The 22,352-nt window shown below is 45.2% G+C and overlaps 1 protein-coding gene across 1 annotated transcript in view; it reads left to right on the top strand.

Moving 5' to 3' along the window:
- The window catches only part of LOC139460477 (U4/U6 small nuclear ribonucleoprotein Prp3-like), a 28,813-nt gene extending 6,706 nt beyond the window's left edge, over positions 1 to 22,107 (top strand). The window contains exons 5-20 of the mRNA XM_071241957.1: positions 832 to 921; positions 2,008 to 2,117; positions 4,305 to 4,325; positions 5,445 to 5,538; positions 5,718 to 5,815; positions 6,684 to 6,771; positions 10,282 to 10,383; positions 10,990 to 11,048; positions 11,910 to 12,004; positions 13,486 to 13,629; positions 14,298 to 14,397; positions 17,062 to 17,175; positions 17,921 to 18,039; positions 19,830 to 19,913; positions 20,545 to 20,603; positions 21,663 to 22,107. Coding sequence (XP_071098058.1) covers positions 832 to 921; positions 2,008 to 2,117; positions 4,305 to 4,325; positions 5,445 to 5,538; positions 5,718 to 5,815; positions 6,684 to 6,771; positions 10,282 to 10,383; positions 10,990 to 11,048; positions 11,910 to 12,004; positions 13,486 to 13,629; positions 14,298 to 14,397; positions 17,062 to 17,175; positions 17,921 to 18,039; positions 19,830 to 19,913; positions 20,545 to 20,603; positions 21,663 to 21,818 — 1,533 coding nt within the window. The 3' untranslated portion in view covers positions 21,819 to 22,107. The remainder of the gene's footprint in view (positions 1 to 831; positions 922 to 2,007; positions 2,118 to 4,304; positions 4,326 to 5,444; positions 5,539 to 5,717; positions 5,816 to 6,683; positions 6,772 to 10,281; positions 10,384 to 10,989; positions 11,049 to 11,909; positions 12,005 to 13,485; positions 13,630 to 14,297; positions 14,398 to 17,061; positions 17,176 to 17,920; positions 18,040 to 19,829; positions 19,914 to 20,544; positions 20,604 to 21,662) is intronic.
- The last annotated feature ends 245 nt before the right edge of the window (positions 22,108 to 22,352 follow it).

The following is a 22,352-nucleotide window of genomic DNA, read 5'->3' as shown; positions in this document are numbered from 1 at the left end:
GTCATGCATAGATAGGTGTCTGGTGTCATGCATAGACAGGTGCCATGCTCAGATAGGTGTCTGGTGTCATGCATAGGCTGGTGTCTGGTATCATGCATAGACAGGTGTCTGGTGTCATGCATAGACTGGTGTCTGGTATCATGCATAGACAGGTGTCTGGTGTCATGCATAGATAGGTGTCTGTTGTCATGCATAGACAGGTGTCTGGTATCATGCATAGACATGTGTCTGGTGTCATGCATAGACAGGTGTCTGGTGTCATGCATAGACAGGTGTCTGGTATCATGCATAGACAGGTGTCTGGTGTCATGCATAGACAGGTGTCATGCATAGATAGGTGTCTGGTGTCATGCATAGACAGGTGCCATGCTCAGATAGGTGTCTGGTGTCATGCATAGGCTGGTGTCTGGTGTCATGCATAGACTGGTGTCTGGTGTCATGCATAGATAGGTGTCTGGTGTCATGCATAGATAGGTGTCTGGCACCATGCACAAATACGAACTAAATGGTATGGTAACTCTAATTAGAGCAATTGCAGCAGCTAGGTGACCAAATATACCGGCTAAAGATAGATGCTGCTTTGCCGAAACTAATATTTGGTTTACAATTCAAATACCAATAAAATGCCACAAATATACAATGCACACCACATTCCACACATCACACAACCTACTTGAATTGCAGGAAGTTGATACACCCCTTCGAAGCCCATTCTTCGTGTCATTGGGTTTGTCTTTCAATACTCCTGCCAATACCCCTCGATTCCTGACCAACATGATAATGCCAGGACACACACAGAAGTCAAATTTCAATTTTCTCTGTCACAAACAGATCAAAGACATGATGATGAATGCCCAGAAGATGATTCAAGAGAGGAAGGCGCAGATCCAAGCCACCATGCCCCCAAGCAACCCTGCCCTGGTAAGTGTTGTGTTGATCAAGGCCACCATGCCCCCTCTCAACCCTGCCCTGGTAAGTGTTGTGTTGATCCAGGCCACCATGCCCCCAAGCAACCCTGCCCTGGTAAGTGTTGTGTTGATCAAGGCCACCATGCCCCCAAGCAATCCCTTCCCTGGTAAGTGTTGTGTTGATCAAGGCCACCATGCCCCCAAGCAATCCCTTCCCTGGTAAGTGTTGTGTTGATCAAGGCCACATGCCTCCAAGCAACCCTGCCGTGGTAAGTGTTGTGTTGATCAAGGCCACATGCCTCCAAGCAACCCTGCCCTGGTAAGTGTTGTGTTGATGAAGGCCACATGCCTCCAAGCAATCCTGCCCTGGTAAGTGTTGTGTTGATGAAGGCCACATGCCTCCAAGCAATCCTGCCCTGGTAAGTGTTGTGTTGATCAAGGCCACCATGCCCCCAAGCAACCCTGCCCTGGTAAGTGTTGTGTTGATCAAGGCCACATATTGCCCTCCCAATCCTGCTTTGGTAAGTGTTCTGTTGATGAAGGCCACATATTCCCCACCCAATCCTGCTCCGGTAAGTGTTCAGTTGATCAAGGCCACATATTCCCCACCCAATCCTGCTCTGGTAAGTGTTCTGTTGATCAAGGCCACATATTCCCCACCCAATCCTGCTCTGGTAAGTGTTCTGTTGATCAAGGCCACATATTCCCCACGCAATCCTGCTCTGGTAAATGTTCTGTTGATCAAGGCCACATATTCCCCACCCAATCCTGCTCTGGTAAGTGTTCTGTTGATCAAGGCCACATATTCCCCACCCAATCCTGCTCTGGTAAGTGTTCTGTTGATCAAGGCCACATATTCCCCACCCAATCCTGCTCTGGTAAGTGTTCTGTTGATCAAGGCCACATATTCCCCACCCAATCCTGCTCTGGTAAGTGTTCTGTTGATCAAGGCCACATATTCCCCACCCAATCCTGCTCTGGTAAGTGTTCTGTTGATCAAGGCCACATACGTGACACAAATGATAACCTGGCTATTGTCTGTATGAGATGAAATGTTTTGAATGAAGTGTGATATGTTTGTGCATCTCTTCCCCTACAGGGTACAGCAGGACTCATGACTGACGCCATGGACAAAGCGAGACGGGCCGCAGAGCTACAGGCCCAGATACAAGCCCGACTCACCGGGCTCAGTCAGTCCGTCCCTGGCCTGTGAGTAGCACCTGTTAGGAGCTGTCTCGTCCTCTCTGTAATGAACTGATAGCAGCTATAGGAGCTCTTTAGTCCTCACTGTAATGAACTGATAGAAGCTGTGTTAGGAGCTGTCTAGTCCTCTCTGTAATGAACTGATAGCAGCAGTGTTAGGAGCTGTCTACTCCTCTCTGTAATGATCTGATAGAAGCAGTGTTAGGAGCTGTCTGTTCCTCTATGTAGTGAACTGATAGAAGCAGTGTTAGGAGCTGTCTAGTCCTCTATGTAGTAAACTGATAGAAGCAGTGTTAGGAGCTGTCCAGTCCTCTCTGTAATGAACTGATAGAAGCAGTGTTAGGAGCTGTCTAGTCCTCTCTGTAATGAACTGATAGAAGCAGTGTTAGGAGCTGTCTAGTCCTCTCTGTAATGTACTGATAGAGGCAGTGTTAGCTGCTTAGTCCTCTATGTAGTGAACTGATAGAAGCAGTGTTAGGAGCTGTCTAGTCCTCTCTGTAATGAACTGATAGAAGCAGTGTTAGGAGCTGTCTAGTCCTCTATGTAGTGAACTGATAGAAGCAGTGTTAGGAGCTGTGTAGTCCTCTCTGTAATGAACTGATAGCAGCAGTGTTAGGAGCTGTCTAGTCCTCTCTGTAATGAACTGATAGAAGCAGTGTTAGGAGCTGTCTAGTCCTCACTGTAATGAACTGATAGCAGCAGTGTTAGGAGCTGTCTAGCATGAACTGATAGCAGCAGTGTTAGGAGCTGTCTAGCATGAACTGATAGCAGCAGTGTTCGGAGCTGTCTAGTCCTCTCTGTAATGAACTGATAGAAGCATTGTTAGGAGCTGTCTAGTCCTCTCTGTAATGAACTGATAGAAGCAGTGTTAGGAGCTGTCTATTCCTCTCTGTAATGTACTGATAGAGGCAGTGTTAGCTGTCTAGTCCTCTATGTAGTGAACTGATAGAAGCAGTGTTAGGAGCTGTCTAGTCCTCTCTGTAATGAACTGATAGAAGCAGTGTTAGGAGCTGTCTAGTCCTCTATGTAGTGAACTGATAGAAGCAGTGTTAGGAGCTGTCTAGTCCTCTCTGTAATGAACTGATAGAAGCAGTGTTAGGAGCTGTCTAGTCCTCTCTGTAATGTACTGATAGAAGCAGTGTTAGCTGTCTAGTCCTCTATGTAGTGAACTGATAGAAGCAGTGTTAGGAGCTGTCTAGTCCTCTCTGTAATGAACTGATAGAAGCAGTGTTAGGAGCTGTCTAGTCCTCTCTGTAATGAACTGATAGAAGCAGTGTTAGGAGCTGTCTAGTCCTCTCTGTAATGAACCGATAGAAGCAGTGTTAGGAGCTGTCTAGTCCTCTCTGTAATGAACTGATAGAAGCAGTGTTAGGAGCTGTCTAGTACTCTCTGTAATGAACTGATGGAAGCAGTGTTCGGAGCTGTCTAGTCCTCTCTGTAATGAACTGATAGAAGCAGTGTTAGGAGCTGTCTAGTCCTCTCTGTAATGAACTGATAGAAGCAGTGTTAGGAGCTGTCTAGTCCTCTCTGAAGTGAACTGATAGAAGCAGTGTTAGCTGTCTAGTCCTCTATGTAGTGAACTGATAGAAGCAGTGTTAGGAGCTGTCTAGTCCTCTCTGTAATGAACTGATAGAAGCAGTGTTAGGAGCTGTCTAGTCCTCTCTGTAATGAACCGATAGAAGCAGTGTTAGGAGCTGTCTAGTCCTCTCTGTAATGAACTGATAGAAGCAGTGTTAGGGGCTGTCTAGTCCTCTCTGTAATGAACTGATAGCAGCAGTGTTAGGAGCTGTCTAGACCTTTCTGTAATAAATTGATAGCAGCAGTGTTAGGAGCTGTCTAGTCCTCTCTGTAATGAATTGATAGAAGCTGTGTTAGGAGCTGTCTAGTCCTCTCTGTAATGAACTGATAGCAGCAGTGTTAGGAGCTGTGTAGTTCTCTCTTTATTGAACTGATAGAAGCAGTGTTAGGAGCTGTCAGGCCTCAGTCAGTTCGGACCAGATAGTCCAGTGGTTGACGTTGTGAGCAACAATCCACGCGATCATTTGGTCGCCTTTTTGACAGAATGAAACATCAGTAACATGTATGAGATATTAGAGAAACCTATAACTGTTACTTGTCAAATTGTGTCAGATTTTGTGCAGGGTCCAAGGGAAGTAACTCTGTCTAATCAACACCAATTTTCTTGCTTTTCAGCAAGCAGATTGCATTGTCAGGGTAAGTTGGATTCGTTTGTTTGTTATCGCTGCACACAGCAATATTCCAGTGATGGCGGTCTGTATATAATCAAATCTAGACCAGACAATCCAGTGATTCACACCATGAGCATCTATCTATGCAATTGGGATACCAAGACATGCATCAACCAAGCCTGACCACCTGATCCCGTTAGTTGCCTCTTAAGACGAGCAAATTCGCCTTTTACGGCAAGCAAGTTTTGCTGAAGACTTATTCCACCCCGGATCTTCACGGGTGCCATGAAATCTACACGTTATCCCAGAAAATTAAAGACCATTATGTCGAAATAGTCAAAATTATGTCTTAGTTTGACAGCAGAAATATCCAACCTCCTAATGACCAGTTCCAATTTTCAAAATTTTTTTAAACTTGTATTGAAGAAATAAAAGAACAATTTATATTATCACCTGTTTCAACCTTGCTACCTTTGATTTTCTAATGTGCAAAATGACAAAGGGACCGTGTCAGTGTTCTACTGGCTAAAATGTCTCCCTGGAGAGTCAGTGGTTCTATCTCAGGTTGCGTGATACCTACAGATGGTACTTCTTGTTACCCTTCCTAGCCTTTGTTATTTTTTTTATTTTTTATTTTTCATTTTTCATTTTTTGACTGCCTCAGTGGTCTAGCGGTAGAGCGCCCACTTGGAGAGCGGAAGGTCCGGGGTTTGATCCCCGACCGCGTCATACCAAAAGACGTTAAGAGATGGTACTTGTTGTTACCCTGTCTGGCGCTCGGCATCAAGGGGCTTAAACAAAGACTGGTCGGCTAGGCGACAGTATACTGTGTCTGAGTGGGGTATTGATGTTAAACTGCGGCATGGTATCTCAGTGGGCTAGCACTATAAATCCGCATCAGTCCGGACTAGTACAAGCAGCCACACAAATACGCACACATGCATGCACGTCGCTATATAAGTGCAATAATCTTGGACGCGACGTTAAACCCCATTTCACCTCACCTCATGTTTTTTGATAAAACAAGGAATGGTCGGCTCAAAGGCAGCATACTTCATTTGAGTAGGGAGTCCAAGTTGGTAGGTCCATGATCCAACAACAACAACAACAACAATAATGATAATAATAATAATTGTGTTGACAGCCCCACCCCCCTGATCCTGAATGAGGAGGGTCAGACGATTGATGCTAACACCGGCATGGCAGTTCAGCTGCAGTTACACACTCCCACACTCAAGGTAAGTTTTTATCAAAAAATTATATTTTTTTATCCATTACCTAACCACAGCTTAAAATTTGGGGCCGAACCCTCAATCACATCCAGGCACTGGTTGGGAAGAGAACCAGCGGGGGGAGATAAAAGATGCTGTAGTGTGGTCTACCTGGCAACAGGTGATGAAGATGCTTCTCCTTGCAGGCCAACATCCGAGCCAAGCGGAGGGAACAGTTCAAGGGCCTGATAGACAAGCCGCCGGAGGAGATCAGTGACAGCAAGTTCTTCGACCCCCGAGTCGGGTGAGTTACACGAGTTATCTCCCTTCCTTTAGCAACTTGTTGTGAGAGAAATGGTATCGTGTAGTTATCTCTCTACTTTTTTCCTCCAGCATAGGGGCGGTCAGGTAGCCTGGTGGTTAAAACGTGCGCTCGTCACGCTGAAGACCTGGGTACAATGTGTGAAGCCAATTTCTGGTGTCCACCGCCGTGCTATTGCTGGAATATTGCTGAAAGCGGCGTAAAACCATACTCACTCACTCACTCCTCCAGCATTGTTTCATGAGAGTTATCAAAGTCATAAGCTACCTGTCCTTGGTAGACTGATATTTTGTCTCAGGCAGTGGCCGTCATTGGTTCCATACAGATTCAGTTAGGATATATGTTATGTGTCGTATCCTCCTGTTGGAAGCACGGGTGGCCCAGTCGTCTAAGGTGCCTTAATTCGCTGTGCGGAGTAGCCTCCCTTGGGCACTCCAGGAACCTATGATTGTGGGTTTGAATCCAGGTTTGCCCTGATTATGTTTCTACGTTTGTCACCCATACTCATGGGTTTGACCATACTGGTATATGTCTGAATCCTGCATGGGGCACGGGTGGCCCAGTCGTCTGAGGCACCTCAATTCGCTGTGCAGAGTAGCCTCCCTTGGGCACTCCAGAAACCTATGATTGTGGGTTTCAATCCCGCTTCGCCCTGATTATGTTTCTAGGTTTGTCAGGACCACAGCTGTGCTCGTGGGTTTGACCATAGTGGTAAACGTCTGAGACCTGCATCACTTCGGGCTTTCCTCCCCCATTAAGCTGACACGCCGTGATATAACTGGGATACTGTTTAAAGCGGCGTCAAACCAACTCCCTCCCTCTCACTTACTCACATCCTCCTATGATACAGTGCTAAGGGTGCCACGAGACAGAAGCGATCCTTCAAGTTCCATGACAAGGGAAAGTTCGAGTCACTGGCCCAGAGGCTCAGAACAAAGGTAGGTTGTCTCTGTGATCATGTTGCAGTCTTTATTATTTCCATGCAGAACTGCCAGTTTAACTCCGTTTTAGATATACAGAAATCAGCTATGCAGTCTGTGCTAATCTCATTAAAATCAGATCTTGGTTCTCGCTACCGCTAAACAAAGATCTGAGGAAATTCCATTACGGGTCACGTCAGACCGACCTTGCACGAACTTGGACCGACCAATGGAATGACCAATCAGAAGGCAGCTTTCTTGTGCTTTATGGCACTAATTTCAAATTGGCGACTACGCTTCGGAACATATTTTGACAAATTCTCGATTACAAATTTGAAACTTGAACAAAAAAACATTCTGGAATGACTAATAGATGGTCTAGATTGTAAGGATTCAGTCGTTAAGACTGTGACTATTGTTCGGAATACCTCATGTTAAAGTTTTCGAGATTGTATGATTAGAAATCACATTCCGACTGTCACTTTCATAATCTGGTAAGCGACGCTCTGATTGGTGGGATGGAAGGTCGTTCTGACGTGACCCCAAATGGGATGTCTTCAGATCTTTGTTTAGCGGTAGCGAGAACTGAGGGCTGATTTTAATGAGATTGGTTATCATGTGATCATGTTCCATTGTTTGTTGATATATTTTAGTGATGATTCTGAAATCCATCAGCCATTGATTGGATATTTCACGAATGACTTGACCACAGTAACAAACACACATGGCACTATTGTAAGTTTTGTACATTTAATCCCATCTTCCCGAGGCAAAAGAGTTAACTGACTATAAAAGTCCAGTTTCCACCCTTGCCGAACTAGGCTGGAATTCCTGGGCTCGATCGTACCGCCACCAGTGGCTATTAGGAGTTATGACCTTTCCAAGCCTCTCCTATTGACCAATCAGATTCCACCTGTCATATCACTTGCATTTGCTTCAAACAAAATGGCCGCACCCAGTCAAGACGATCTAATCGATAATCAAGATCTATATTTTGATAAAAAGGGTCTTATGTCGTGAAATGCATCAACTCACGTGAGCACCTTCATTAAAAACATGAAAAGATTTGGAAAATATCTCTTGACAACGAGTTGGCGGTGCACATGCTTTGCAAATCTTTCATTCGACCGAAATCTGCACGACAGTTTACGAACAGGATTTCGATTCCATTGCGTGGTTTTGATTGGACTATGCATAGACTTGTCAGTCCAGCCAAAATGTAACACCATAATACCAGCCTAGTTCGGCAAGGGTGGAAACTGGACTTTCATAAAAAGTCAGTTAACACCTTTGCCGCGGGAAGATGGTTTAATCCAGGAACTTTACATTCAAAAATTGAAACAGCTGTGCGAGTGAAATAAATATTTTTGAGACAGCGAGGGACCCCCTGTTATGATATAAAATAAACTTGCTTCATGAACTGAGAGCAAGTTCCATGTGTCAATCAATAAATTATTGTGAGGATGTCTTGAGTCTGCGTCTCAAAAGAGTACTGGTTATGTTTCTAGATTTGTTGACCGCCTCAGTGGTCTAGTGGTAGAGCATCCGCCCGGAGAGTGGAAGGTCAGGGTTCGATCCCCGGCCGCGTCATACCAAAAGATGTTAAAAGGTGGTACTTGTTGTTACCCTGTCTGGCGCTCAGCATTAAGGGGCTAAAACATGGACTGGTTGACTGTGTCTGAGTGGGGTATTCATGTTATTGCAGCATGGTATCTCAGTGTGCTAGCACTATAAATCGGCATCAGTCTGGACTAGTACAAGCAGCCACACACACACACATACACGTACATGCACGTCGCTATATAAGTGCAAAAATCTTGGATGCGATGTTAAACCCCATTTCACCTCACCTTCCTTTTAGGTCGAAGGTATATAGTTATACCAAGGTTCTGTCCATCCGTCCGTCCGAAAACTTTGTGTGCGTGATTTCTCTTAAACTATTCAGTGGATTCATCTCAAACTTAGTACATATAATCTGTGTCATATGGAGGGGTGCAGTCAAAAAAAATAAATGTTTTTATTAATTTTCCATTATTTTTAAGAATTTTTCAAACCCTAACGTCCCGCCGAAAACTTTGTCCTCGCGATTTCTCTTAAACTATTCTGTGGATTCATCTCAAACTTAGTACATATAATCTGTGTCATATGGAGGGGTGCATTCAAAAGAAAAAAAATGTTTTTATTAATTTTCCATTTTTTAATGAATTTTTCAAACCCTTACCCTATCCTAGCTATTTGATTTGAAACTACTGACACACTAGGCGGGTCGGGGGTATTAGTGAGCCACGCTCACTTTTGCTCTTGTTTGAAGCCTGTGTTTTGTTTACTAGCCAAACATAGAATAGACATGGACCATTGTAGCTGGAGAAACGCACATGTAGTAGAAGGGGGCACAGGTGGCCCAGTCGTCTAAGGCGCCGCGATTCGCTGTGCAGAGTTGCGTCCCTTTGGGCACTCCAGAAACCTATGATTGTGGGTTCGAATCCCGGTTCGCCCCGATCATGTTTCAAGGTTTGTCAGCACCATACCCGTGCTCGTGGGTTTCACCGAAGTGGTAAACGTCTGAGACCTGCATCACTTCGGGCTTTCCTCCCACATTAAGCTGACACGCCGTGATATAACTGGAATACTGTTAAAAGTGGCGTTAAACCCAACTCACTCACTTACTCACATGTAGTAGACACCTGCCATTGTAATTCTGGTCTGCTAGCCAGAGACTACTAATGTTTGCTGAGGACAAGTGAAACTCAAATGATGGTGGTAGTCCTCATTGATGAGTAGCATTTGAGGGTTTGTTTCCCAGAGCTACAGATAAGCTGCGTATTTGCGTAAAATACCCCCCCTAAATATTCAAAACCCAATTACTTTATATGAACTTGCATTCAGAAACGCATGAAAAACTGAAATTAAAAACTCAAATGTATAAAAACAGCATGCGTAAAACAGAGCTATTTTCCGAAACACAATCACGAGCTAATTTAGTCAAGCCTTTTGTTAGAACCCTTATATACATCTAAAATATTTTTATTTTTTTTGAAATCTCAAAATGTTAGCTCATTTGGAGAAAAACCCAATAGAGTGATTAATAGATGAGTGAAAAAATATAATAACCCAATTAAAATAGAAACCTTCGAGTAAAACTCAATTGCTAAAAAAGTTATCTGGAGCTTTGGTTTCCTGAACATGTTCCCGATGCCTTCACTTGGCTACAAACTGGAACTGAATATAATGTGAACATGCATAATGTTTTTGTCTTGTTTAAGCAGGACACAAAGTTCCACTAGTCCTTTTAAAAAACCTGATTTCTGAGGCTGTGATAATTTGTGTGGGAGTGAAGTCTGTAGATGTATAGCGGTAGAGAGGTCACAGTTTGCAGTGCATATTTGTTGACGTCAGTGTTGGTATTCTGGGTCCCAAGCAGAAAATAGACTTGGACAGTTTCTGTTATGTACCGATTTCATATACGCTGAATCTAATATTGTCATTTGGTGATTTGCTGTCAGTCACTGTATGTATTGTGTTTCTCAGGCCCAGCTCGACCGGCTGCAGAATGAGATCGCTTCAGCTGCCAAGAAGACGGGTATAGCCTCCGCTGCCAAACTGGCAACAATAGTGCCGAAGAAGGAGATAGTGAGTATATTGTCTGTCCATCAAAGGTATAGCCTCCGCCGACCGTGAAGATCCATGCTCATGATATCAATCACTGGATTATCTGGTCCAGACATGATTATTTACAGACCACCGTCATCTAGCTGGAATATTGCTGAGTGCGGCGTTAAACAACAAACCAACCAAACAACAACCAACCAACCGTGAAGATCCGGGGTAGAATAGGTCTTCAGCAACCCATGCTTGCCGTGAATGGCGACTATGCTTGTCGTTAAAGGCGACTAATAGGATCGGGTGGTCAGACTCGCTGACTTGGTTGATGCATCTAATTGTATCCCAATTGCGTAGATCGATGCTCATGATGTCAGTCACTGGATTGTCTGGTCCAGACTCCATTATTTACAGACTGCTGTCATATAGCTGGAATATTGCTGAGTGTGGCGTTAAACAACAAACGAACAAATAAACAAATAAAGCCTCTGCGGCCAAGCTGGCAACAATAGTCTCCAAAAGGACAAAAAGTACCAAGCTGCTGTTTTGAGGAAGAGATTTTGAACAGTTGCTTCTGTGAAGATCTTGATATATCTTCTGTGAAAGTTTGCTTGAGTTGAGGGTGGTGTGTTTCAGAAAGAGGGAGACACTCCGGACATCGAGTGGTGGGACTACTTCATCACCATTAAGGAGTCGTAAGTAAACATCCACGTCCTGAACAGGGGTAGAATAGGGAGTCGTAAGTACTCACCCACGTCCTGAACAGGGGTAGAATAGGGAGTCGTAAGTACTCACCCACGACCTGAACAGGGGTAGAATTGGGAGTCGTAAGTACTCACCCACGACCTGAACAGGGGTAGAATTGGGAGTCGTAAGTACTCACCCACGTCCTGAACAGGGGTAGAATTGGGAGTCGTAAGTAAACGCCCACGTCCTGAACAGGGGTAGAATTGGGAGTCGTAAGTACTCACCCACGTGCTGAACAGGGGTAGAATTGGGAGTCGTAAGTACTCACCCACGTCCTGAACAGGGGTAGAATTGGGAGTCGTAAGTACTCACCCACGTGCTGAACAGGGGTAGAATTGGGAGTCGTAAGTACTCACCCACATCCTGAACAGGGGTAGAATTGGGAGTCGTAAGTACTCACCCACGTCCTTTACAGGGGTAGAATTGGTCCCCAGTAGGGCTGGAACGATACAGCAAGGTCACGATATGATGTGTATCACGGTACATAGGTCATGGGGTAGATATACACATTGGGCGGGGAGGTCGGGTAGCCTCGTGGTTAAAGTGGTCACTCGTCACGCTGAAGACCCGGGTTCGATGACCGACATTGGTACAATGTGCAAAGCCCATTTCTTGTGTCATTGCTGGAATATTGCTAAAAGCGGCGTAAAACCATACTCACTCACTCATTCACTCACACACTCACACATAGGGCGAGATACCCATTTGTGTAAAGTGCAGTGATTCAATACACAGAGTCGTGTCCCTTTGGGGTGTCAGGATCAGGTTGTCACTCGTTCACACCACAGATTCTGCCAATATGGTTTCAGATATGAGGAGCTGCCTTCAGACAAGGCATCCAGACGAGCCATGTTACAGGGTATCACCATGCTAGTCGAACATCCAGCTCAACTCAGGCCACCTGGTGAGTGAGTAACCTCCCTTGGGGAACCAGCCTTGGGGCTGCATTCATTCTCAACAGGCAAAGTAAAAAGTTTTGCAGGAAGTCTTTTCTAGCAATATTGTATTATCTGTAGATTCTTGGCGTCGAGACCTGTGAAGATTCGGGGTAGAATAGGTCCATGCTTGTTGGAAAGGCGACTCTGCTTGTCGTAAGAGGCGACTAATGGGATCGGGTGTTCAGGTTTGCTGACTTGGTTGTTGCATGTCATTGTATGCTAATTGCGTGGATCAATGCTCATAATATCAATCACTGGATTATCTGGTTCAGACTTGATTAATTACAGACCACCATCATACAGCTGGAATATTGCTGAGTGCGGCATTAAGCAACAAACAAACAAACAAACAAAAATCTTCCCCCCCCCCCGATCCTCCTACAAATTGGAGGAGTTGCCCATGTACAAATACTAGAGATGGAGGGATTGACTGATGTTGAAAAGGATTATTGTTTGCCAAAAATGAAAGTGCCCCCCCCCCCCCCCCCCCCCCCAATGACTGCCTTATCAGTTTGCATATGCTGTATATTTTCATGAGTAGGGAAAGACCAGCTTAACTCGATTAAATAAGTGATTCCAGATCTATGATTATTGATGTGAATATTCAGGGCAGTAACCAGCAGAAAGATACCTGGTAGTATCACTGCTTTCCATCTATTGACTCCTCCCTCTGTTGACTCCATCTATTGACTCCTCTATCAGTTGACTCCTCCCCTGCTATACATCTGTTGACTCCTCTATCTGTTGACTCCACCATCTGTTGACTCCTCCATCTGTTTACTCCACCATCTGTTGACTCCATCTATTGACTCCTCCCTCTGTTGACTCCTCCCCAGCTATACATATGTTGATTCCTCCATCTATTGACTCCTCCCTCTGTTGACTCCTCCCTCTGTTGACTCCTCCCCTGCAGTACATCTGTTGACTCCTCCCTCTGTTGTCTCCTCCCTCCCTCTGTTGACTCCTTTCTCTGTTGACTCCTCCCCTGCTATACATCTGTTGACTCCTTTCTCTGTTGACTCCTCACCTGCTATACATCTGTTGACTCCTCCCTCTGTTGACTCCTTCCTCTGTCGACTCCTCCCTCTAATGACTCCTCCTTCTGTTGACTCCTCCCTCTGTCGACTCCTCCCTCTAATCTCTCCTCCTTCTGTTGACTCCTCCCTCTGTCGACTCCTCCCTCTGTTGACTCCTTCCTCTGTCGACTCTTCCCTCTGTCGACTCCTCCTTCTGTTGACTCCTTCTGTTGAATCCTCCCTCTGTCGACTCCTCCTTCTGTTGACTCCTCCCTCTGTCGACTCCTCCCTCTAATCTCTCCTCCTTCTGTTGACTCCTCCCTCTGTTGACTCCTCCCTCTGTCGACTCCTCCCTCTAATCTCTCCTCCTTCTGTTGACTCCTCCCTCTGTTGACTCCTCCTTCTGTTGACATCTCCCACTGCTGTTGCAGCTGAGCCCACGAAAGAGATCAGCATCCCTGTGTATCTCACCAAGAAGGAGAGGAAGAAACTGAGGAGGCAGAACAGGCAGGAGGCGGAGAAGGAGCTCCAGGAGAAGATCCGTCTCGGGCTCCAGCCGCCACCGGAACCTAAAGGTGAGCATCAGAACGCTATCTGATTGGCCAGTCACTGTCTTGTAAAACTCTTCTCTTCCAATTAGGCTGGCTGGACTATATAGACATCATGACGTAATGTTTTACCTTGACATCACTTGCTTATTACTTGACAACTGATGCTTTTCTCACTTAGATATTGTGTTCGGTCACAAGACTGAACTTTTTGTCTCGCATGACCCATGAAGATCACGATTAAAATTGGTCTTCTGCAACCCATGCTTGTTGTAAGAGGCGACTATGCTGGTCATGAAAGGCAACTATGCTAGTCATGAGAGGCGACTTTGCCAGTCATGATAGGCGACTATGCCAGTCATGAGAGGCGTCTACGCCAGTCATGAGAGGCGACTATGCCAGTCATGAGAGGCGACTATGCCAGTCATGAGAGGCGACTATGCCAATCATGAAAGGCAACTATGCCGGTCATGAAATTTGACTATGCTAATCATGAGAGGCGACTATGCCAGTCATGAAAGGCGACTATGCCGGTCATGAAAGGCGACTATGCCAGTCATGAAGGCGACTATGCCGGTCATGAAATTCGACTATGCTAATCATGAGAGGCGACTATGTCAATCATGAGAGGCAACTATGCTAGTCCAAAGAGGCGACTAGCAGGATTGGTTCTGATAACGATAGTTCTGTTTCAGTGCGGATGGCCAACCTGATGCGAGTGCTGGGTACGGAGGCGGTGCAAGACCCCACCAAGATAGAGGCTCACGTCAGGGCACAGATGGCCAAGAGGCAGAAGTAGGTCAACTCAGTTTGAGGGGGCAGAAGTAGGTCAATTCAGGTCAAGGACAAAACCAGCCAAATCGGTCATCACTAATTTGGCCACTTTGGAATGACAAAATGGTCTGATGTCTGTTTCCTCTTGTATTTGGGTGGGAAATCTATTTCTTGTACAGAGTTACCTCCCTTGGCTGCACCAGAAACCGGTGATCATGGGTTTGATTTCCAGATTCTTGTCATTATGTTTATATGAGTATAGCTGCAACTAACATGATATTGAAATAAATTATTCCTCATAAAATAATAGTTTCAGATACAATTCTTCCGCTCATTGTATCAAAATTGTTTAAAGTTATATTATTGGGTAATTTTTGACCGAATCACCGGTAGATTCGGAGAACCGTGTGTACAGCTGATTGCTACTTCCGGCTTAGTTGACGAATCAAGACGCACGGTAATCTTAATCTCTGCATATAAAACAATGCCAATCAGAACAGGAAATGCAATTTAGTTGGCAAATGTGATGTTTTATCTCAAAATTCAAATTTGAATTAGCCAAGTTTAATTGTTATAATCTGTTCCGTTTCTCTGAATTCGCTGAAGGGCTACGATGCAATTTTTTCTGTGGAAGCCAAACATGTTTTTATTGCAAAAGTAGGGATTTTGTATGCACTAGTGATGTGCTATATTCCGATTCGCTTTATAGCCGGGGTACATAAATTAGCATCGATTTCCCGCTTGTTTTACGAGACAAGTACCCTCTGGTATGAAACATTGTCCCACATACAATACACGAATACCATTGAATTTGTATTGGAATACCATCATCATGTCTAGTGATGTTGTATCACAAATTTAATGTTTTTATTGACCAAATTTGCAAACAGTAAAGCAAGCACACAAACTCCTATTGCCGCCATGACCATAACACACGAGATGCGCAGTAAAGCAGTGTGCATGTAAAGGGAAGTAACTGCACGTTATATTGGATCACATTGATTCTTAGAATTGTAGCATTTCACTGTTGAGGTCGTGTGTTCAAGACGCGGAATATTTAAGGATTTTTTTTTAAAATGGAAATTAAAAACGAAACGTGCGGCAGACTTTATGATGATGCGGCGGTGCCTGAGAACCAAGAATATTTTTTTTAGCCTTATGGTTGATGTTCAAGGGAGGTAACTCTGTCATGTCCAGAGCTCCAGATAAGCTTTTGGTGTTGTGGGTATTTTACCCATGCATTTTAAAATTATTGGGTATCAGTTACTCTATCTGTGTATTCAAATTTCTGTTACCCACTATTTTTTACACATGTGGGTATTTAAGTTAAATATTTAAAAACACTATTCATCTAGTCCCTACAAACTGGTTTCATGTGGGTTCGAGAGCTTTATAGGACTCAAAAATACCTCGATACTTCCACAAGAAAGTGTGATGGCCAATGATCATGATGTAACTATCATCGTGGAGTTTGGCAAGGTTGACAGAATGCCCGATGCTGATTTGCTAATCGAATACGCAGGGTTACTTCACAATATTTTGATGATACGCACAAGTTTTATTTTTGTAGTGTATCTGTAATGTTCGTTGCGTATTTGATACGCTTGGATTATATTTTACTTTGTATTTCTGCATTTCTGATGCGTATTTCACGCAGATACGCAGCTTATCTGGAGCTCTGATGTCACAAGATGTTTTTCTCATGTAATGTTACAAACAACTCTCTAAATTTTTGGCTACAGTCAGGGATGATGTTGGTATTAATAGACTTTGTAAAACCCTGTTTACTGAAGCTTCATGCCTACAAAAGAGAGCGTTACAGATACATGAGACCCGTGAAGATCCGGGGTAGAATAGGTCTTCAGCAACCCATGCTTGTCGTAAAAGGCATCTATTCTTGTCATGAGAGGCGACTGACAGGATCGGGTGGTCAGGCTCGCTGACTTGGTTGATGCATGTCGTTGTCCCAATTGTGTGTGGGGTGGTTGGGTAGCCTAATGGTTAAAGCGTTCGCTCGTCACGCCGAAGACCCGGGTTCGATTCCCGACATGGGTACAATGTGTGAAGCCCATCACTGGTGTCCCACGCCGTGATATTGCTGGAATATTGCTAAAAGCGGTGTAAAACCATACTCACCCACCCCACCCACCAATTGCGAGGATCGATGCTGATGATGTCAATCCCTTGATTGTCTGGTCCAGACTCGATAACTTATAGACCGACGTCAAACAGCTGGAATATTGCTGAGTGCGGCGTTAAAACAACAAACAAACAAAACAGATACATGCTTTTCTCGTGTTTTACTGTTTATACGCAGTGTTGGACAAACAAGACACATTTTGTTTTTCTACAATTTTGTTGGGAAAAAGGCGACTATGCTTGTCATAAGAGGCGACTAACGGGATCGGGTGGTCAGGCTCGCTGACTTGGTTGGTGCATGTCAGCGATCCCAATTGCGATGGGTCGATGCTCATGATGTTAATCACTGGATTGTCTGGTCCAGACTTGATTATTTACATACCGCCGTCATATAGCTGGAATATTGCTGAGTGCGGTGTTTAAACAACAAACAAACAAACAAACAAATAGTGTCAAGGGGTTACCAACATGCGAGCCCTGGAGATCTAGATGATGTAAATGAGAGAAATCAGAACAGTGTTAAGATTTGACTGGTGTTTGTTTCAGAGCTCACGAGGAGGCCAACGCAGCCCGGAAGTTGACGACGGAACAGAGGCGGGAAAAGAAGATGAAGAAAATCAAGGAAGACACAACACTAGGAGTGAACGTCAATGTTTATAGGTCAGTACCGCAGGACGGCTGAGCTACATGTCCCGTGAAGATCCGGGGTAGAATAGGTCTTCAGCAACCCATGCTTGCTGTGAAAGGCGACTATGCTTGTTGTAAGAGGCAAGAAACGGGATCGGGTGGTCAGGCTTGCTGACTTGGTTGAAGCATGTCATCGTATCCCAATTGCGTAGATCAATGCTCATGATGTCAATCAGTGGATTGTCTGGTACAGACTTGATTATTTATATTACAGACCGCGGTCATATAGCTGGTCCCTGCATCCAAAGCACTTCCTCCTGATATGACTGAAAAAATACTCGATCTTACCCTGTGTAAATAACCAGTGAAGATCCTACCTATCTCCGGGCAGGCGCTCTATCCTCCCGACCTCCGGGCAGGCGCTCTACACTCCCGACCTCCGGGCAGGGTCTCTACCCTCATGACCTCCGGGCAGGCGCTCTACCCTCCCGACCTCCGGGAAGGCGCTCTATCCTCCCGACCTCCGGGCAGGCGCTCTACCCTCCCGACCTCCGGGCAGGCGCTCTACCCTCCCGACCTCCGGGCAGGCGTTCTACCCACCCGACCTTCGGGCGGGCGCTCTATCCCCAGACCTCCGAGCAGGCTCTCTACCCTCCCGACCTCCGGGCGGGCGCTCTACCCTCCCGACCTCCAGGCAGGCGCTCTACCCTCCCGACCATGTAGGCGGTCTTCACTTGCAGGTAAAGCCTTCACCACAAATCTCTTTTTCTTGTTACAGAGTTCGTGATCTCAACAACCCAGCTAGGAAGTTCAAGATAGAAGCTAACGCCAATCAGTTGTTCATGACGGGGTTTGTCGTGATGTACAAGGACTGCAATGTGATAGTCGTGGAGGGAGGTAGGTTGTCATGACTGCCGTTCTTCACATACAGCATGGGGCTATGGGTGGCCCAGTCGTCTAAGGCGCCGCGATTCGTTGTGCAGAGTTGCGTCCCTTGGGCACGCCAGAAACCTATTGTGGGTTGAATCCGGGTTCTCCCCGATTATGTTTCTAGGTTTGTCAGCACCATACTTATGCTCGTCGGTTTTTACCAAAGTGGTAAACGTCTGAGACCTGCATCACTTTGGGCTTTCCACCCATTAATCTGACATGCCACGATATATATCTGTAATACTGTTAAAAGCGGCGTTAAACCCAACTCACTCACTAATTCGCATACATCATAGACGTCACATTTGTCGGGGCGGTGGGCTAGCCAACTGGTTAGGGCATTCGCTTGTCTCGCCAAAAGTCTGGGTTCGATTCCCCACATGGGTACATGGACATGGTGTTTCCTGCCATGGTATTGCTGGAATATTGCTAAAAGTGGCATAATACCATACTCATGTGTGGTTTTGAATAGACAATGCCGTTTAGAAATTGGTCAAACGTAACATACCGTATTCGACGTAATAAGCGCCCAGGGCGCTCTCAAAATTGGGGGCTCTTATTGGAATATAATTTTGGTGAAAAAGGATGAAAGATAAAATTTCGTGGTTTATGCTGACAGCCTGAAATGTTTATATACGACAGATATATTTTTCCAGGATTTAATTGCCCATAATTAAGAGTGCATATAAGACACGAGTGTGTATTATACGCGAGTAAATAAATCTTTTGTACATTGGTCAATTGGAAGGGGTGCTAATTGGAATTGTTCACTCGCCAAGATATTAGGAAATATCGCCGTGGGCGCTTATTAGAGCAGGGCGCTTAATACGTCGAAAACAGTATGTTGTACAGTCAAACAGGGTTGTGTCGAACTTTGATTTATCGAACTTGTGGTTGTTTGGGATTACACTTTCTGAGTAATTGTCCCATTGTCTCCCATTGTCCCACTTTGTACTTTCAGTCCCGTGAAGATTCCGGGGTAGAATAGGTCAGACCGACGTCATATAGCTGGAATATTGCTGAGTGCGGCGTTAAACAACAACAAACAAACAAACACACAAACAAACAATACTTTGTACTTTCGATCTTTACTGGGAAAGTGTAATCCCAAAAATGACATTTTACATTTCTGTTTTTGATGTCATGTTTTTTCATGCCACTATAATTAATAAAAAAACTGTTCACTTTATTGTCACTCTGTAGCGATCTCGGCCAGTGGATTTATTTCTCTGACAGATTTGACTTTACACTGCCAGACCTCCTCTGTGGTCTAGTGGTAGAGCATCCGCCCGGAGAGCATCATACCAAAAGATGTTAACAGATGGTACTTGTCGTTACCCTATCTGGCGCTCGACATTAAGGGGCTAAAACAAGAACTGGTCGGCTCGGAATCAGTATACTATGTCTGAGTGGGGTATTCATGTTAAACTGCGGCATGGTATCTCAGTGAGCTAGCAGTATAAATCCGCATCAGTCCGGACTAGTACAAGCAGCCACACACACGTACATGTACGTCGCTAAATAAGTGCAATAATCTTGGACGCGACCTTAAACCCAAATTCACCTCAACTTACACTGTCAGTTATATAATAAAGCTGAGTATTACTGACTTACTATGTGTGTAATCAAGGTGATCGTGTGTGATGTGGAATGGAGTGGTGCTCATGCTATCAACCACTGGTTTGCTTGCCTGACTTGATAATCATAAAGAGGCTGCTGTTATTGGGTTGGATTCACTCACATACTGTTCTGTTCAGGTCCGAAGCAGCAGCGAAAGTTCCGGCGCTTGATGATGCAGAGGATCAAATGGGCTGAGGACACCAAAAAGAAGAAGGATGACGGTTAGAGTCTCTCTCTCTCTCGTTCTCTGTGTCTTTTGATCTCTCTCTCTCTCTCTCGTGCTCGCTCTAGTTCTCTGTCTCTTTTGATCTCTTTCGCTCGCTCGCATTCTCTCTCTCACTCTCTCTCTCTCTTGTTCTCCCTCTCTTTTGATCTCTTTCTCTCTTTTGATCTCTTTCTATGGCTCTCTCTCTCTCTCCCTCTTTCTCTCTTGTTCTCGCTGTCATTCTCTGTCTCTCTTTTGATCTCTCTCTCTCTCTCTTCTGAGATTCCGGGGTAGAATAGGTCTCCAGCAACCCACGCTTGTCGTAAAAGGCGACTTGCGGGATTTGGTGGTCAGGCTTGCTGACTTGGTTGATGCATGTCATCAATCCCAATTGGATTGTCTGGTCCAGACTCGATTATTTTACAGACTGCCGTCATATAGCTGGAATATTGCTGAGTGCGGCGTTAAACAACAAACAAACAAACAAACAAACAGTGTAGAGCAGGACTGAAGCCCTAGAAACTCTCAAGCTCTCAAGGAGTCAAGCTGCCCAACATCTCCTGTTATCTTTACCCCTCTTACACGTGTGAAAAATGCACTCGTCTTCACCTGGATGACAGATGTAACATAACCCTCTTCTTCTTCAGATGACAGTGATTCGGAGGAAGAGGAGGAGAAGTACAACAAGTGTGTGCTGGTGTGGGAGGTACGTAGTTGTAGGGGTGGTACGTAGTTGTCGTAGTTGTAGTGGGAGGTACGTAGTTGTAGTGGGAGGTACGTAGTTGTCGTAGTTGTAGGGGGAGGTACGTAGTTGTAGTGGGAGGTACGTAGTTGTAGTGGGAGGTACGTAGTTGTAGTGGGAGATATGTAGTTGTAGTGGGAGGTACGTAGTTGTAGTGGGAGGTACGTAGTTGTAGTGGGAGATACGTAGTTGTAGTGGGAGGTACGTAGTTGTAGGGGCAGGTACGTAGTTGTAGGGGGAGGAACGTAGTTGTAGGGTGAGGTACGTAGTTGCAGGGGGAAGTACGTAGTTGTAGGGGGAGGTACGTAGTTGTAGGGGGAGGTAAGTAGTTGTAGTGGGAGGTACATAGTTGTAGGAGGAGGTACGTAGTTGTAGGAGGAGGTACGTAGTTGTAGGAGGAGGTACGTAGTTGTAGGAGGAGGTACGTAGTTGTAGGGGGAGGTACGTAGTTGTAGGGGGAGGTACGTAGTTGTAGGGGGAGGTACGTAGTTGTAGGGGTGGTACATAGTTGTTGTAGTTGTAGGGTGAGGTACGTAGTTGTAGGGTGAGGTACGTAGTTGTAATGGGTGGTACGTAGTTGTAGGGGGAGGTACGTAGTTGTAGGGGAGGTACATATTTGTAGGGGGAGGTATGTAGTTTTAGTGGGAGATATGTAGTTGTAGTGGGTGGTACGTAGTTGTAGGGGCTGGTACGTAGTTGTAGTGGGTGGTACGTAGTTGTAGGGGGAGGTACGTAGTTGTAGTGGGCGGTACGTAGTTGTAGTGGGTGGTATGTAGTTGTAGGGGGAGGTACGTAGTTGTGGGGGACAGTGTGTGCTGGTGTTGATGGTCATGATGATGATGACGGTGATGTGTGATTGTGACGATGATGAAGGTGATGATGACGCTGGTGATGACGCTGATGATGATGAAGGTGATGATAATGGTGGTGATGATGACGGTGATGATGATGACGGTGATGGTGGGGATGATGATGATGCAAACAAATATTTTTCTCAGTTATGTTCTGCTTTTTTTTTTTCAGGGTATGACAAAAGCAAGAGCCTTCTCTGAAATGAAGTTCAAGCTGTGTCCAACAGAATCCTTCGCTCGTGAACAATTCAGGAAGTGTGGTGTGGAACACTACTGGGACTTGGCCTTCAGTGGTGCTGTGTTAGAGACAGCAGGGGAGGAGGTATGATGACAGGGGAGGACACTACTGGGACGCGACAGTCGGTTGCACCGTCTTGAAGAAGGCAAGGATGATGTGTGATGCTTGGATGGGAGAGACAAGAGGAGGCACATGGTTATTGCCTTGAATGGAAACTTCCCATGGAGGAGAGAGAAGACGGAGACGTGGGAAGGCGAGAGAATGAACAGGAGGAAGGTCATGTGAAGAATATGGACACTCACTTCATTCCTCAATGGATAATAGCTATGGAGTGTGTGAATGCTGACTAGATGTGGTGAAATAACAGATAATGTATACCGAAGCTGACATGTTTAACGCCCCATCTACTATTGAAGACATGCCTTTCAGATACTTTTATCAGGAGTTTATCAAGGCTCATGTGATGTTCAAGGTGGCCCTCTGTGGTATACGTCTACGGTTACGGACGTACTTGACGTCACAGCCTGGTGACCTGTGGCCTACTGGAACCGTGTGTTAATCATTAAAGGCGATTTCCTTGGTTGAAACAAAACTTGGTGATTTAGTGAAGATAATCAGAAAATG

Source organism: Haliotis cracherodii, unplaced genomic scaffold, assembly GCF_022045235.1.
Source record: "Haliotis cracherodii isolate W230 unplaced genomic scaffold, xgHalCrac1.p SCAF_14, whole genome shotgun sequence".
NCBI lineage: Eukaryota > Metazoa > Mollusca > Gastropoda > Lepetellida > Haliotidae > Haliotis > Haliotis cracherodii.
The sequence above is the reverse complement of the archived record's forward strand: the minus strand, read 5'-3'. Positions and strand labels throughout refer to the sequence as shown.